This window comes from Brachypodium distachyon, chromosome 1, assembly GCF_000005505.3.
Source record: "Brachypodium distachyon strain Bd21 chromosome 1, Brachypodium_distachyon_v3.0, whole genome shotgun sequence".
NCBI classification, from domain to species: Eukaryota; Viridiplantae; Streptophyta; class Magnoliopsida; order Poales; family Poaceae; genus Brachypodium; species Brachypodium distachyon.
This window is the reverse complement of record NC_016131.3, coordinates 73,456,968-73,474,247: the sequence shown is the minus strand read 5'-3', so window position 1 is coordinate 73,474,247 and position 17,280 is coordinate 73,456,968. Positions and strand designations below refer to the sequence as shown.

Genomic DNA, 17,280 nt, shown 5'->3' with positions numbered 1-17,280 from the left:
GATTGTACCGTGGGGGCGTTATCAGGAGCAGGGTGCACCTACATGCCATATATACATGCCCCGCCGGCCGTGAATTAACGGCCCGCGTTCCATCTCCTCTCTGTATCGGCCGGAATCTTGTTAAGCTTAGGTCGCTTTCATCTCGCAATGTATGGGGCTCGATCCGTGGCTGCTGTTGTTTCACTGGCAGGGATCGTATGTTAGGTTTGGAGTCTTTGGAGGTATGCATGGCATGGAGCAGCCAGTTCTATGGTGACATGCCGGTCAGAAGAGATGCAAGGGAGCGCAAGCTCCACGTGCACGCACGCGCATGTTCTCTTGTGGATTAGGATTTTCGGGACCCATCTCAAGATTTTCGTCGGGGTCCACGCGGATGCAACGCGGAGTTGGGGACGTGGAAGTAGATACCGGATACATCGGAAGATTAGCGAGCCCAGATAGAAAAGAGTCGCAGGGAGATCGGGCCGGCCATGAAAACAAGTTTTAGCCCGACTCTACAGACAGCGCGGCCTCTTGACTAACAAGGACCTGTCTGGAGACAACCTGGGCCACATGCTCTTGCTACCTACGGAGTAGCAAGTTAGGCCTAGCCCATCATGGTATGCGAAAAGAGACATGTCTAGCCCAAAGGCACACCCTCAACGGCCCGCGTGCTCCTCTTCTCTTCTCTGGATATGAATAGGAACGAATCTAGCAAAACCGTTTTAAAGAAAAAAGAATAAAAACACGCCCATGAATAATCCGAACCCGGAGCTTAATCAGCTCACGCGAGGTCAACGTCAAAACGCAGACGCTTTGCCTCGACCCACAATCATTAAACTAACCCGTCCAAAGTGAAAGGGAAACAATACCAAAACAACCGTTTCGCCGGGGGTTTCAAAGCATCGTATAGCTACTTGCGCCTGCTAGCTAGGCGTGCCATGTTGCAATGTCATGTCAGCGCAGCGCACCACATGGCGGCTTTCCGGGTTGACGCTGCACCGGGTGGCACCGGCCCGGGGGCGCACGCGCCCGGGCAGCGCAGGCACGTCGCACACATGCATGCCAATTTATGCCAAAGGCAAAGCTATATCCGTCGTCGCCCGTCAGCCCGTGAGGCACGGCAGGAACGCAACGCAAACGCATTGGGACTCGGAGGTTGGAATCCGCAGGAGCGGCGCGCGTCCGTCCCGGTTTCCGTTTCCAGTAAATTTACCATCGGAACTCGCAGGTTTCTCTCCACTAGCTAGTGCTGCACTTTATTCTTCGTCCCTTTCCCTTGTGCCGTTGCAAGGTTGCATAGAGACAGGAGTAGCAGGGAATGTGATGCAAAGGGACGATTTATTGAGTTTGGAGATAGGACGGGGCTAGTTTGACCGTCCTGGTCCCGAGCTTAATCCCTTCTTTATTTGCGGGAATTTCAGACTCAATTCAGCGGCCTGTAATCAGTTGTTCTGTTGCTTTTTACTGGAAAAGTCTGGTTCGTATTCGGGAGCACTTTTTTGTTCTACTGTAACAAAAGCCATGGTCAAATTTCAGTCCTTTTGTTTTTGGCGAGGAATGGTCCAATTTAAGCCAGGACAGTCGAACTTTAAGTGGGTCACGGGACATCGTCGGGACACATTCTCGAACTGACGAACTTGGGGCGGTCGGCACGCTCGTGAAGGAGGGATCAAATCTAGAGCACAGATCCTACGAAGCGATTCTAGGATCGCCATATTCTTCCCCGTTTGTCCGTTTGCAGCAAAAGGAGACAAGGAGTGGGGCGGGCCTAAACGTACCGTCCTCCCCTTTTTGACCAAGTACGTCTGCTCATCATATATCCGTTGTGTCATGTTGTAACCCGTACGACTCAACACGACAATCGACAAGGAACCCGTGCGTGAATCAAATCGGCGACAGTTGCAAGGTGGAGATTAGGAAACGGACCAATAATAATGACGAGGACGAAGTAGCCATCGGGTCTCCGCCAATCCGCCCGCCAAATCTTGACTAGGATGAATTATTGGGGAGGTTGTTTATGCAGAAGAAGACGTAGTACGTACACGGGGATCGATCGGGAGGCCGTCATCAAACTCATGATGAGATGATCTATATAGATTAAGTACCGTGATATAATCCAATATTCCATCCAATCTGCGTGGGTGGGGGCTGTGCAAGTAGATGTAATTAAACGTTGTTGGAGCAAAAAAAACAATCTTCCATGGACGTGCCGTTTTGGAGCAGAGGATAGCCGTCAAGTCCCATCTTTATATAGTTCATCGTCGAATCGTATAGATTTGTTGCAGCCAGCACTCAGAAGTCAGGACTACCTACTTGCAATCCCTTTTCTTTTTCTTTTTCCCGAGTGCAGATCGCTGTCAGTCCCATCCATTGATCCGTGCGATGATGCGAAGGAGAATTCACCACGTATCTATCCAAATCGGATAATTAATGACTGCTCGTACTACTAACCTGGGGGCACCAGTGACCATTTTCTGTACTGCACATTCATTCGATCTGCTCGGATCACCACAATCCGATCAAGCGATCATCTCAAACGACAATGAAAGATCAAATCAAGCAACACAAGAGCTCAAAGAAACAGAATGTACAGAAGAAGCACAAGAATATCGGGCCGATACGCGCGCATTCATTCACTCGTGTGAGTGCCTGGGATGGATGGGAATAATAATCGAATCATCGCGTGTCGGCCACGAAGGGCAAAGGCGTCGTCTGCTGCTGGTGGCGGGCGTCGACGTCGGCGTGGCGGAGGCGGAGGCAAGCGCCGGAGGCGAAGAGGGAGAGCCACGCGAGGAGCGGCGTGCCGAGCAGGACGAGCCCCACGGGCACCATCCACAGCTGCTCCCGCGCCGGGTGGAACGCCAGCGCCCACCACACCAGCACCCCTGCCCCCGCCATCCCCACCGCCGCCACCCCCGCCGCCACCGCCCGCCACGCCCACGCCTCCTGATCCCCCTCCTCCTCCCTCCGCCGCCCCCCTCCGCCGCCGCCTCCAGCAACTTTGGATCCGTGCTGCTGATGCTGATGCGCCATTGCGGAAGGCTTGCGGGGATCGATGGATGCTGCCGTTGCGCGCGCGTGTGCGTCTGGGTTTTGGACGCGAAGGAGTGCGGCTAGCAGGGGATATACTGGGGGAGGAGGCGAGGGGGGAGCTAGCGAAGGGGGGCGGCGGGGCCGAGGGAGAGAAGGATGTGGGCGGGGTTATCTGGTGATGGCGACTCCTAGGCCGAGGCAGCCGGGCTCCCCTTTGGATTTTGATGTTTTTATTACGCGTCGGTTTTGGCCGTAATTACTGGTCTCCACGTCGTGTTGTCGTAATTACTTACGCTTTCCCGAAACCCAAACGGCCAAACCCCGTCATAGTCTCCAGCTCCCCCGTAATAACAACAAACAAATAGCAAAGCGTGGCCGGGCTCGCCACGCTGCTCCCAGCAATGAGCGCGACGGATTTACTGCTGGGTGATTCTTCGGCGTTCCTCGCTTGGTCCGGGCACGGGCATAGATCGAGGTGTTCCTACGCTAGCTTCACGCTTGCACCGTTAGGGCAAGCCCAGCGAGAAGATATGTGGACAGAATACGTTTCCAGCAGGTCCGCCGTGACCCATTTTCATTCCAAATTTAGGTTTAGAAACGGGTCACGGCGGACAGCACGTTTGCACTGCACTTGTGCTTGTCCTCGTTTCGCTCTCTTTCCTCCCATGACCTGCATGTCTGTGACCAGCAAAGATGACCAAATGGGTGGCCACGTTGGTGCAACTGGCAGGTCTAAACGGACAAAGTCCTTTGAGCTGTTCGGACCGTGAACCAAACAGACCAAAATGACCACAAGATAGACCGAAAATGAGTCTTCCCGCTGGATTTGCCCTTACACGACTGTCAGTTGCTCAGCGTCCTCGTCTTTTTGCTCACCAAGGCACCACTAAAATGCAACGTAGCACTTTGTGATGCCCATCGCATCCGCCCTTTTTCTGTTTCCTTCTTACTCCTACTACGACAACTTATCTCATCCGCCAGTGGAAATATGGTATCGCACTGCCAAGAATTCCCACGTTGTAAAACAAAACAAAAACAGACCCTCGGAATCTTAGATGGCGAACTCTGTCCACCACGAAATCCCAGCCGGCCCTACCCCGTTTTGTCCTCGGGAATATTTCCGTCGCGTCGTCGCGACCAAACTTGCACGGTACGCTAGTCAACACAAGCGCCATTGCTGCCAAGGCGACGTTCCATCCTCCATATATCCTCCCAGGCCAAAAGGGCTGCTATGCTCAAATGAAACGCACCTGCTTCTCTTTTCTAGGATGCCCGAAATTAACATCGATCTGGGACTCTATCGTCGGAGCCATTCATCCATTCAGCACAACCAGGAAGACACGCATTCCCATCATCATCCGCATCAAGACCTCACCGGCTGTTGTTCCATTTCTTTTCCACGCTTGCATAATTTTCTGCTATTTTTCCCGGCTGCCTGACAAAGATACTGATGGTGATATTGGCCTAATTGATAGCATGACCACGCGTACAACTTCCTCATCAACAATGATGCTGTCGCTCGTATTACTGCCGAGCAGAAGAACTGTGACGATAACGAAAGATCAGCCAACTGCCAAGAACATTCTCCTGCAGATGAATGGAACGGCTAAACGAGCACAGATGATGAAGCAGATACCATAAGCATGTTTTGCTGTCTCCTGGACCGGGAGGCCCCGGCAAATGCAGAAGCTGCTTTCCGTGGCGCATCCGACCAAAGGGTTGTCGCGTCAGAGGAACATGATCTGTCACTCAGGTCTCAGGAGCCATTGTGGAATGGGAGATTTTCTGGTGCAATCACAGAGATTTATACATCTTGCACAGTGAATGGAAAGCTATTTATCGCTGGGCGGTAGCAGAAGCAGTTTTGTCCAGATTTGAAATAGCATTAGCAATAGGTGTCAAAATTTCTGTTCTACAGGATTATGCCATTGTCACCGGTTAATTGGTGATAGGGTCCGGTCTGATCAACGTCAGATGTGACTGGAAATAGTAAGAGAGCAGCTTAACTGCAGTTGCGCAAATTTACTACGGGAGAAATGAAAATATTCTCTCATAGCACTACAACAGTTTGAATGTCCTCCTCATGGAAATAAACCAAAAAAATCTTAGATCGTGCGCTCGTTTATACTTACAAATTACAACATGGGTGGTGCATCTCAACTTGAAGGAAACATGACAAGTTGTATCAGTTAGTCGATGAGCTGAGAAGAAATGTGCAACTAAGGGTACAAATTTTAGCACTGCATTAGGATGGACAAACATCCAATGGATATAGAGGTATAAGCTGCAAAATTTAGACAAAACTAACACTCTGTCAGCAACTTCCACTTAATCAGAGCTCTGTTTCTTCTCAATGCTTGATTTGCTGAGGATAAACACTCCAAGCATGATCAGACTAGCACCTGCAAACCACTGTATGGAAACAGCTCCAAGTCAAAAGGCCGAGACTGACTGCAGCTATTTTATTTATTTTCTTGCAAAACCAAGTCATCAAAAATGGCAATAGCAGAATTATCTTCATCGCAAGTATTCTCACCGGTAGCTCAAAAAAAGCATTGTCACCTAGTAAGTAGTAACTACTTAGCATTTATCAAAATTAAGTCATCGAGTTTATCTTCATTATCAAACACTGAATTTCCTTACCATATGGATATAACTTAAAATGCCAATTTGAGCTACCACCAGCTACAGAAAATGGAGAATTGTCAAAAGTTACCTTGGAAGGCAGGGGCTCCTCAAACAGGAAATACCCCGCAAGACCTGACGAGATGAAGTTGGCTGCGAAGTTCGTGACCGTTGCCTGGAGGGACGACAAAGCTTTGAGGCTGTTGACGTAGCACCCCCACATTGTCACGTTGAAGAGTACCACCAGGACGTATTTCAGCAACTGTGCAAGGCAAGACAACAGTCTTCCGTGACAGAATCAACATATGCTCTAAATAGGCAGTATTGTAGTACTACTAGCAGGCCAGTGGGAGAAACGAACACTCAGGTGTTCACCATAAAAATCAACCATACTTCCAAAAGTTAGGTTCAGGCTTCAGAGTTCAGACTGCCACATCCATACTCGAATATATACCATCGAATTCGCTAATCGCTAACTTGGCACGGCTGAGACAGCAATTCATGTACATGAACTGAACATCAATAACTAAATATCCCGAAGGACTAGAGCAATCTAAAGAGGATTGCAGACTTGCAGGAGGTAAGGTGGAGGAAAAAAAGGTTCAGATCGGAGGGGAGGAGAGGGTTGGTTTAGTACCGTAGGCGCGAAGAACTTGGCGGAGATGGCGGCGAGCGCGGCGTTGAGGCCCGCCGCGAGAGCCCAGGCGTATCCGCCCCCGTGCGCCATGGGAGCTCGTCTTCGTGCTCACCGGAGATCCACTCCTCCACAAGGCAGTGCTGTAGCCTGTATGCTGGCGTAGTAATCGCCAATGGCCGCAATTTGACGAAAGGTGGAGACCGGCCATGGACAGGAGGCCCGTATGGGCTGTTGAGGCTTGGTAAGGCAGAAAAGGCTCTTTTCCTTTCCAAACTAAGCGGCCTTGTACATGGCAGTTTTGGGCTATTTTCTGGTCCGGCGTTGGATTGCAGCCTAGCGGTTCCTACTGCATATTTTTTTTACAACCGTGTTTCTGCATCGTCTTCTGCTGCACATTTTGTGCTTGGTTTCTGAACTGTTTTTCTACTGCTTTTTTACATGGTTTTCTACTATGTTTCTTCACTGGTTCCTCCTACACATATTATCCAGAAACACATATTTTATTGTTCCGTAATTTCTAGAACATGGAGAATGCCACAATACATCTTAAGTATCACATGTCATGGGCATGCGATTTATACACGAGGAAACGCCTTTTTTTTCAGTTGTTCTTAGTTGTTACTACTAGTGGAAAGTGGCAGTATTTCATTATATAAGAGAGCTATAACCAATGCTTGATTGTGTGCTATATGTCCCACTCAACTGCATATTCATGCTTGCGCATAGTAAATTAGGATGGATAACATCATCATCAACAACAATACAAATCAACAAAAAGCACATCGCGATGCCACGCATGCATCTTATATGAGACTCTCTGCACAGGAACAGATATATAAAAAGGTACAATCACATTTTGGTGGCCGGGCACCCGGAGACACATACAACAAAAGAAGCAGATCAGAAGAAAATATGAGAGGACGATTTATATAGAACTTGATTTCAGCTGCTATAACGACCATATATATTCCACAGCATCAGCAATTCACCATGTGCACTTCATTTGTCAAAGACGCAGATCCCGAGGTCGCCGTCCCCTCCGGCGCCGGCGCCCGATGCCGAGGCGAGCAAGCCCGTCCACCTCTCCATCTCGTCCCTCTCGTCGTTGTTGAGGAACAGCAGCGCCGCCATGTCATCCTGATCCTCACGCTCACGCTCCAACTCCGGCTGCGCCGACTGCGAGCTCGCACCGGCCGGTGGCGGCGCCTGGTCCAGCTGAGCGCCGCCGGGGCTGAGCTGCGACGCGACGAACTTGTCCAGCGCTCTCCAGTCCGCGGTCACCATGCCGCCGCCGGCCTCGTCCTGATCCCGATCCTCCTGCTCCTCCGGCAATTTACGGCCATTCTTCGTCTTCTTCTTCGTGGCCGGCGGGAGCGCCGGCGGCATTGCGGACGGGCTCTCGAGCTGCGGGAGCTCGACGAGGTGGCTGCTGGTGTACCGGAGGAGCTGCGCGGCGCCGTCATCCTCGGCCTTGAAGCGCGCGCTCCTCGCGTAAGATGCCGGGTGATCCGCGAACGCCGCGGCCATGCCGCTGGCGGCGTCGTGGTAGGGGGAGCTGGAGTAGTTGGAGTCCCATCTCTCCGCCATGGCCATGCCCATGCCCCGGCTCGGATACGCTGCCCTCTTCTTGAACGCCCTGCACACCACCCATCCTTCTTCCTGCGCATATTCACAAACACATCGCATGCAAGGTTCAGCGAACTATTTGCAACAAGTTCTCTTTTTATTCAACTTTTTCTTTTGGGATATTTGTAACCGAGAGGTGTATATCTGATATCTCCACTTGGAATATGCTGCTGGATCACTTTAGTTTTCTAACATTGACTAACTGTGCATTGTGGGTTTGATGAGTGTACTACTGCTAGTGATCCTATGGCTAGAGCATGTAAACAATGGCGCGTGTGAGGATGTTCACACCGGGGGAAAACCCTAACCCAGGGCATGCACGCGCGCGCATGCATTTCTCTAGCTAGGAGAACTCCAAAAAGGCTTGGCAAGTGGCATGGGGCTCTGGTCTGGATGCAGGCTACAGGATTGCATGCTGCCTTTTATCTTTATCTGGAAGAAGAGTAGAAGACTTTGGAAGACTCGCAGAAAGGAAGCTTATCTTTTTCTGCTTTACTACTGCTGCCAAGTGATATATTCCTCATGGCTCTGATGGTCCATTAGTGGTGTGGTGCAAATGAGTTAGACATATGCATGCGTCTTGGCAGGTCTGTGGGTGCTACTTTAGAAAGATACATCTCTCTTCAATTGATACATTAAGATTTGACGTAATCGCTATTGCTCGTTCTGCTAAGATAGTCTTAATTTCAATCCACGAACATCAGGCTCAAGATCATGGTTTTCAATTTCGGTTTCGGAAATAATTCAGCTACAACTGAAATCACTGATTTTTAGTGATTTCTTTTTCCTTTTGGTCAAATAACCTTCTAACTTGCAATTCAATCAAAATTTGACGGTTTTGGCATTTAGAAAAAATGTTTGAATCTGTAGGCACGACTAATGGTTGAAATGTTTTGACCGAAAGAAAGACAATTATTTCTACGTTCACTAAGATGACTAAATTCATCAAACGTTAGAATCGCATGCTCAGGACATGCGTTCATTTTTTGCTTAGTTCTAAATCTCAGTCGACTAGGGCACCATACAAAGTGAACTAAAGAATAATATAACTACGTACCTCTCTAAGTCGATCAAATTGCATGCATTTCATGAATAGCTTAAACAATAGCGCTATGTGCAACTCCTTCAGATGTAGAAATATGTGAAAATCCAGTTTGCACGATTCAAAATTTAAGTTGGGCATAATTTCTAAAATTTTAAACTGTTCAATTCCGTTGGAAACAAAATCAACCCTTTATCAACATTTTACAAAGAAGAATTTGCGATTCAACTTGGAAATACACAATCATCATTGGTTATTTTGGTGTGTGTGTGTGTGTTTTCATTTGGAGTTATCAACAGGACGTATAGGGTTTTTCGCCGTTTTCCCATAGACATGAGGTGATTGTAGCGCATTGCTTTCATCATCATGATGGATAGACATGGCCAATATCTTAGACAAAAAATGTGGCACGTAAGAATTGATTTTGTTGCTTTCTTCAGTAACATTCATTATCCCATTTCTTTTTAGGACTGGTTTTATATTCAAGAAAATCCATAGATCCATCAACTTAATATGGCGAGAATTATGCCGACTATTCTGCACCCTGTCTGCGATGGACGGTTAGTGATAGCGCGACCGATGCGCTCGGGACCAACCGAAGCTTTTCGTAGACACTACTCTAACAGTTCTTACTCATTTAGATGAATCAGTTTTAATGTGCCAACGCCAAACTGCTTCCTTAGTATTCACTCTGTTTTTTTTTATCCTCTTCAACTCATTTTAGATGAATCAGTTTTAATGTGCCAACCCAAAACTCGTTGAATTAATTAATGGAAATGAGAGAGTGGAAAGAGGTACGAAAAATAATTGGAAATGAGACTAGCTAGAGACGGATTGGAGAGCTTGCCTGCGGAGGCGCGTTCTCGTCGGTCTCAAGGCGGTACTCGTGCATGATCCAGTCGGTCTTCTGCCCGTTGGGCGCCCTGCCCTTGTAGAAGACGAGCGTCTTCCTCATGCCGATGAGCCTGCTCCTCTCATGCACCGCCTTGTCCCTCCCGGTCGCCTTCCAGAACCCCGCCATTGTCGCCCTGTTCGTCCTCGTCCCCGTCGGGTACTTGCGGTCCTTGAAGCTGAAGAAGTACCACTCGCTCTGCTCCTCGTACCCGATCCCACAGTGCTCTAAATTCACACAGAAAAATCAAACAGTCCAAGCAGCGCATAATTAAGATCACAAGAAACTCAATTCAGAGCAATGCATGTACATAACATATTTATCCGAGATTTGATCAATCCCAAATCTCAATAGGATTGAAAATAGATAGATAGATAGATACCTGTGAGATCCCAGGGCTCGATGCGGTAGAGATCGATGTCGCGGATGACGTCGAGGTCGATCTTCTGGGAGGCCACTTTCTTGCGGAGGTAGTAGCCGACGAGCTCCTCGTCCGTGGGGTGGAACCTGAACCCAGGGGGGACGCATGATTCCATGGAGTCCATACGCGCGCACGAATGATCACCACCACCACCACCACTTCTTTCTACCTGTTCGATGTGCATCAAATTCAGCAACGCCACAGGCTCTAAATGATATAGCTCGCGAGTATAGCTAGTACTGGCACTTGCTATGTAAACATAAAAGGAACATGCATCCAAGTGCTCGAATCATTATTCTACGCAAGCCTGCATTTTTTTATACTGCAAAGGTAACTGCAGATAGGTAGGATGCAGAAGGGAATAGTGTTGGTTGGGTGTGGATTGATACTGAATGAGTAGCATACAGACCAAGGAGTACGGAGTACTAGTTTAGTGTGAGGGTATGTATAGGTTTCAGTGCTTTGGTAGTAAAATTTAATCCAGCCATGTTGGGTTCGTCTGCAGTGTAGGAGGAGGACAGGGTACGGCAAAGCCTGAGCAAGAGCTAAGGCAGTGACAGACAAATGTAGGAAAGCTACAGGCCTGTGAATGATACTGTCGACTGTGGAATCAGAGGCATGTGGGCTATAGTCAGCAGGGAATTATAGCAGCAGCAGGATGTGGTCTCTGGTTCTGGTGTACTCACTCACACTGGGGTGTTGGGATGAAAGAAAACACTGATCAAATGTGTGTATTAGTATATACATTTGTGATCGTGTATAGCAAGGTATAAAAGACTAGTTAAGAGGTTAACTGTTAATGATTCCCTACTCATCCTGATCATAAGGCCCTGATGAAATGTATGATGGTAAAAATATGCGGGGCTGGACACAGTGTAATGCAGAGCGAAGGCGTTTACGTTTTGTGTAAACAAAAAGCTTGCTCTGTAGTGTACTTTTGGTTTCTGTAGGCTCTCAATTTTGCAGAATGCAATGCACACAAAGAAAATCTGTCAGATCAAATGTAAACATATGCTTCTTAGTATGTAATACAAATCATGTCACGTATGGACCAAAATTCACTAACAAACGGCCATGGGGTGGTACACCAAGAATTGCTACAACACAATATTCTGGATGCCGGGGGTGATAAAGTAGGTGCATGGTTTTTCTTCCAAATATACAAAAAAAGACATTTTGCTAAATTTCAAACACAGTTTCATATGCACCCACGTTAAGAAAATTCGGTCGTTTCGTACGTGAATTTCTTTTCTTTTTTCAAGGGGCGTATTTGCATTTCTAGATTTGCCTAGCTAATACGTAGAAATGTGCAGTTCCAGCAGAATTGCATGTCCTATGTTTGACTGCCTGTCTCTCCTGAACCAGTACTGATACTACTACTCCTACTTGTTTTCTCTGTTCAAGACCACCCTGCCATCTTGATGCACAAAACACAAGCAGATGGCCGACTAAAAAAACCCCAACAGATGACGAAACAAGAACAAAAAGAGCGTCGAGAAAAGCATATGGCGTTTGCTACCGCACGCGCGCGCCTGCATGCCGAGGATGAATTAATAGAAGTACTTGACAAATAAACAAATTAATCGGCATGGAGAGGTGTGGGTGGGGCTGGGAGTGGGAGCTTAAAGAATTAAAACCATTCCTGGGAAGAGAAAGGAGAGATCGAGATCGAAGGGGAAGAAGGCTCTGCGTTCGTTTGCCTTTCTTTCTCGGATCAGGCCTGCAAAGCAGCAAAAGGAGAAGCGGCCAAAAAAGCTACTGCTGCTGATGGAGAGTACTCCAGCCCTAGCCAAAGCATGCGAAGGGAGAGGGGAATTGCTGGAAGGGAAAAGGCAAGAGGGGGGGGGCATACGACCGACCGTCGGTTTTCCTTGGCGCGGTCTCTGACCGCCCTGTCTCCCTTTGTCGACAGATTCCATGGCACTGCTCAATTCTGCATGCCCTGGGCTCTCCATCTACTGGTGACTGGACAGTCTCACTCACTAGCTCGTCTGAACTGAGCTAGCTAGCTGCCGTGCCGGCCGGGGGAGTCTTGCTTTCTTGTACTGTGGCCTAGGCGCCTGGCTCTAGCTAAGCGTTTAGGTATGTTGGATCGATGGATCAAAGGAGAAGATCGAAGGTCCAGGGAGGGAGACGAATCATTTGCGGTGTTTCCCCTTTGGCCTCTTGTGGGGTGGGTGCATGACTTATTGTTACATGCATGCATGATAGATATATAGGGAGGTCATCACGACCGGATCTCCCTCCATATTTCCTGTCCCGCTGGATGAAGAAAAATGTGTGTGTTTTTAAGAAAGGTGTTGTTTGGCGGTAAAAAAAAAGGTGTTGTTTGGAACGTAAAAATAATGATTGGCCATGGACTCTTCAATTTTTGTCGAAATTTCAGATAAAACTCCAACCATTGGAAGGGGCCGTAACTAAACGCGGTGTTTAGGGTTCATATGTGGCTGCTTGACTTACATGTCTTACCAGAATATATATTAGGTCAAAATGTGTGGCAAGCTACACTTTTTGTATGAAAAATTGTTTGCAATAAATGCGACAAGATTTGGCTAAAACTGTATCGGAGAGCGCTATATACCGCGACTAGTACGATACCCCCACCTCAGATGCAGCCCATTTACATAGGGCTAGCGATGCCGCCTGGTGCATCCGACTTGGTGGAGGCGATCACCATGGTGGGCTATGACATTTTAAAGCCTAACGAATTCAAACCAACCCAATTCATGTTTACTAAGTTTCAACTAAGCAACATAATATAGCTCATTATGAAATGTTGCAAGTAAACTATATATACATTGCAACATTGTGAATATGCCCACTCCTAGGAAAGTTGAGTCGTTGGGTGGCGAGGTGAAGCGGGAGTGGAGACTGGTGGCCCTTGGTATGTGGAATGACTTGTGCAATAATGTGCTAGCCATGTGGTTAAAAGTATGTTCATATAATGAAAAAAATGCAATATCATTTACATATTGAAAAAAAATCTAAATGCATGATTAATTAGTCACCAGACTAAGATATGAACATTTGACGTCATTTATATTCAAATGGTAGAAACCAAGGGGGTATATAGTTAAAACACCTCTATGCAATACTGATTGTTTTGAGATATAATCCTATTTGATCGGAATCCAAATTCTACCACAAAGCCAATTAGCTACAGGGAACATGTTTGGCATGCAATCCAATTCACTTGAATTTACAAAGAAAATAAATTAAGCATGCTCTAATTTGACTTAATTAGGAAAGAGCACACGAGACTGTTTTAAAATGGTCAATTGACAATAATTTTAATTTTATATAAGATCTTCGAGTCGAAGACACATCTTTTTCTAAAAAATTGTTTGTATGGCCTCAAATAATCTATATAAATATGAATGGGTGCCCAAGCATTTTTCTTGGGGAAAGATAAGAATATGATCAAGACAAATAAAACAGAAAATATGTTTTCTCAATCATGTTTTTTGACGATGCTACCACTTCATAACTTAACAATTATGCCATGGTAAATGCTACGTTAATTTCTTCACATACACAAGATGAATTGTGTAGCATATGATTGGAATTCCAGTTCAGTTATTATGTGTGCATATTTCCCTAAAAGGGAATTACATTGGGACATTTTCTCAACCGATTTTGGAATACTTGTACGGGAAAGGCATTTGAAACTCTGTGGTGCGGAAAATATGTATATAATGCAGTCCAATAATATGTTTTGTGAAATTTTGCAAACTCATGTATAATTAATCTTTAATTTAACCACACGAATACAGATGTTAATTTATCTGGTGCAGTAAATAATACACGGAAAAGTGCATTTCGGAAGATTAGCACACAAGATACAAAGTGAGACTTTTGGATCCATACATACTAGCACCCAGAGGCCGGGGCGGGGGCGAGATGTGTATGATATGCACACATATGATGATGTTTTCTTCAGTTACGGGCCATGCATGCACATCTATCCTAAGAGATCGACTCCAATCTAAGAGGAAAAGTGCATGCGGTGGAGAAATTAAAGATACTACAAACATCACTAAGTATATACACACACACCGTTCACGAAGAAAAGAAATGACAAACATCGAACGGCTAGCTGGAATTAATCAGATCAAGATGGGATCAGTACGTCACAGATCGATCGACGAACAAACACCTATAGCTGGATCGATCGTCCAGTAGCTAGCTATAGTAGCTTGATACACACACACACATACTCACCTCAGAGATGATCAATTAATTAGATCTCGATCGATCCCTTCTCCCACTATATATGTTCTTGGCGATATGATCAGCAAGATGATCGAGCTGGCTAGCGAGCTACTCTGTGTATGTATGGAAGAGCAATTGAAGAGCTCTATCGATCGAGATCGCGAGGTGCAGTGCAGGGTCAGGGTGAGGGGATGAAGAGAGATCAGTTGGCACTGGAGGGCGTAGGTATATACAGGAGGAGGACGAGGAGAAAGGAGTCGGGGAGAAGGTGGTCAGTATAAAAAAAAAAGGGGGAGGAGGGGTCGCTCTCCTCTCTCCTTTCCGTCGCGCGTGGGCGAAGGGGAATGAAGGCCTCGGGCCCCACCACACGATGACGTCACCGGACCCTTGTGCTTTAGCCTTTCTATTGGTTCCTTCTCCCGGTACGTACTGTACTGTAGACTGCGGCAGTACAAAAAGAACCAAAGGAGCTTGTAGTATAAGTACGAGCAGTATAGTACGTGGACCGTGGTTGCTTTTCTTTGTCTTCGCGTGGCACAAGCAGCTATCTTGCTCGATCGATCTTCTCTAGCTAGTAATCGATTTGATGACCACTCTAACAATGGATCTAATGGCCAGCAGCTGTTAGACACGCCTTCATTATCTGAAACTATGGGGGCCGATCGAGCTTTGGTTATATATAATCCCTTCACGACGACGCACAGGTTATCCCATTAATTGATTACTTTTCTCGCCCGTCAAAAAAATTACTTTTCTCTCAAACAAAAATCCAACTATCTAATTTTTATGACACAAAAATCGACGTTTTATCGGTCAAGTTATGGTAGTCAAGTTTATCACGAAGTAATTCGGACGAAGTCTAATCTAGCCTGAGTTCAAATTATTACACATATCGTTATTTCAAATCGTGTTTTTGAGTGTGTTCATAGTTTGATTTGAAATTCATTCCGTTCGGTGATAGACATGAATACCGAACCTTCTCGGTAAAAAAAATATAGCCGAGACCTATGGGCGGAAGTTCACGACTCCTCGGCCATCGATTTTGACAAATTACGAATCTTCGTTGCGTCACGTACGTGATGCTCTAGTTTGTTCCTTCATATATGGGCACATGATCTTGTCTGGTTTTGGTCGGTATATACACAATCACATACTTCACGCATCGACCACGTGTTCGACAAAATGCTCTGGCAACTCAATCTCATTCCGCCTTGTCCGAGTCCCCTCTAACCACCTCAACAGCATGTGTTCGCTTCCCTTGAGCACAAACTCGACTTCTGAATTTGTCTCGTTGACATGTGAAACACCTTGATCGATGAAATGTTTTGTCATATATCGTAACCATGGGGTAGTCTTACCTAGTCTAGTTTGTGGTACATATACATACTCAATCCCATGAAGTCAACTAAACAAGATTTCTATTGGGTCAGGCACCAAATGTAGGTAACCAATTAAACACCCACTTGTGTATCGCCACAGTTTGGATCTCGATCTAGTCTGGCTAAGGCTTGCACAAATAGAGGTTGAATCACAAGGGTCTGGCTCACCCGGGTCGATTTGCAAAAATTATGCAGGCAACTGATCTGATCGAACACGTCCCTAGTGACTTTAAATTTGAGTTATATGGCTTTACATCATGATTCTTATACTCCCTCCGATCCATATTAATTGTCTCAACAAATTTGCTCAAATATGAATGTATCTATGCCTAAAAAGCGTCTAGATACAAGTAATATTTTAACAAGTAATATGGATCGGAGGGAGTAATTTTCATCTCTGGTTAAGTACTGTTCTGTACCAGCTGTCTATATAGGACCATGCCTGCCCAATCGACAGATGAACAAATTACTCGGTGCGTAGAGGGCTGCAAGAGTCCCGTACAGTTGTCCAGGTATGATGATCAATCCTTTGCATCATTGCACTAGATTTGCGAAAACACACACCGCACTTCCATTGATTTTATGGAAGACTTTGAGATGTAGAAGTTTGATTTGATGTGAGTAGCTAGCTGCAGGTAACCCTTTCACGTCACTGATCGATCAGTAAATCCCACACTTCATACTGATCAAATCAAATGCAACCCAAACTTGCTGATCTCATGATCAGATTACCCTTGATCATGCTTACCTAGAAATCTGTGCCGTGCGTCTCAGATCATGCATATATATACCAGACTGACGAGGGACTGATGGCATCTGTTAATTAGCCTAGCTTAGCCATTAGCATTTGATTGATTATAAATCCAGAAGCATGATCAGTTGGAATTATGATGTCTCTCAACTCTGGGGCGTAACGCATGCATCACAAAACATGCGCTTGTGCTAACTATGATGCCACCTACCACTGTTAGGGCAACACCAAAATCCTTCCCTCATAAGAATGAACCAAATTTGGGAGCCCCCCACATCATTCTGGTTCTCATTGCTTGCTAGTTCCTGATCAACTCATTATAAAAAAAGGTAAGATATATATTTAAATCACAATGAAATTGAAGGCATTTAATATTTAGAGAATATTTATTCATATGAAGCGGTGCCGAATTAATTTTGTTTCTGTTTGGATAGACGTACGTCAGATAGCTAGAAGTTGGTAATAACGACAGCACCAAAATTTCCTACATGCTCTGAACAACTTTACACTAAAATCCAACTATAACTAACGGTATCATGAGCAGGGATCAAGGAGATCTGCAGTAGCTAGTACGTGCTATGATGATGGATGATTAGTAGAAATGTGTCTAATTCAGTCAGATGGGCACGCATAGATAAAGCATGGATTGGTCAAAATTCTTGGGGTTAAGGCAGTGGTGC

The 17,280-nt window shown here is 46.2% G+C and overlaps 3 protein-coding genes across 4 annotated transcripts; all 3 read right to left on the bottom strand.

The window, feature by feature from the left end:
* Window positions 1-2,211: 2,211 nt before the first annotated feature.
* LOC100835806 lies at window positions 2,212-3,170 on the bottom strand. The gene has a single exon (XM_014897305.2). The coding sequence runs from the start codon at window positions 3,013-3,015 to the stop codon at window positions 2,659-2,661; it is 357 nt and encodes a 118-aa protein (XP_014752791.1). The 5' UTR covers window positions 3,016-3,170; the 3' UTR covers window positions 2,212-2,658.
* Window positions 3,171-5,081: 1,911 nt separating this feature from the next.
* Window positions 5,082-6,502, bottom strand: LOC100834140. The gene is made up of 3 exons (XM_003558870.4): window positions 6,278-6,502; window positions 5,732-5,902; window positions 5,082-5,427 (listed from the first exon to the last, which is right to left on the bottom strand). The coding sequence occupies exons 1-3, from the start codon at window positions 6,365-6,367 to the stop codon at window positions 5,344-5,346; spliced, it is 345 nt and encodes a 114-aa protein (XP_003558918.1). The 5' UTR covers window positions 6,368-6,502; the 3' UTR covers window positions 5,082-5,343.
* Window positions 6,503-7,042: 540 nt separating this feature from the next.
* On the bottom strand, window positions 7,043-14,729 carry SWN1 (NAC domain-containing protein 7-like). 2 transcript variants are annotated; one of them, XM_014900063.2, is made up of 4 exons: window positions 14,480-14,729; window positions 10,220-10,427; window positions 9,793-10,064; window positions 7,043-7,936 (listed from the first exon to the last, which is right to left on the bottom strand). In XM_014900063.2, the coding sequence occupies exons 2-4, from the start codon at window positions 10,380-10,382 to the stop codon at window positions 7,277-7,279; spliced, it is 1,095 nt and encodes a 364-aa protein (XP_014755549.1). In that variant the 5' UTR covers window positions 10,383-10,427; window positions 14,480-14,729; the 3' UTR covers window positions 7,043-7,276. The 2 variants fall into 2 exon arrangements, with proteins under 2 accessions (XP_014755549.1, NP_001266879.1); NM_001279950.1 differs by lacking the exon at window positions 14,480-14,729 and having other exon boundaries at window positions 7,258-7,936; window positions 10,220-10,382.
* Between the last annotated feature and the right edge of the window lie 2,551 nt (window positions 14,730-17,280).

Excerpts from the sequence above, each read along its gene's own strand:
- LOC100835806 (XM_014897305.2), bottom strand. The coding sequence starts at position 3,015 with ATGGCGCATCAGCATCAGCAGCACGGATCCAAAGTTGCTGGAGGCGGC.
- LOC100834140 (XM_003558870.4), bottom strand. The coding sequence starts at position 6,367 with ATGGCGCACGGGGGCGGATACGCCTGGGCTCTCGCGGCGGGCCTCAAC. Across the intron at positions 5,903-6,277 it reads CCAAGTTCTTCGCGCCTACG|TTGCTGAAATACGTCCTGGT; the intron begins GTACTAAACCAA and ends TGCCTTGCACAG. Across the intron at positions 5,428-5,731 it reads AGGAGCCCCTGCCTTCCAAG|TGGTTTGCAGGTGCTAGTCT; the intron begins GTAACTTTTGAC and ends GTTTCCATACAG.
- SWN1 (XM_014900063.2), bottom strand. The coding sequence starts at position 10,382 with ATGGACTCCATGGAATCATGCGTCCCCCCTGGGTTCAGGTTCCACCCC. Across the intron at positions 10,065-10,219 it reads CGAGCCCTGGGATCTCACAG|AGCACTGTGGGATCGGGTAC; the intron begins GTATCTATCTAT and ends GTGTGAATTTAG. Across the intron at positions 7,937-9,792 it reads ACGAGAACGCGCCTCCGCAG|GAAGAAGGATGGGTGGTGTG; the intron begins GCAAGCTCTCCA and ends GAATATGCGCAG.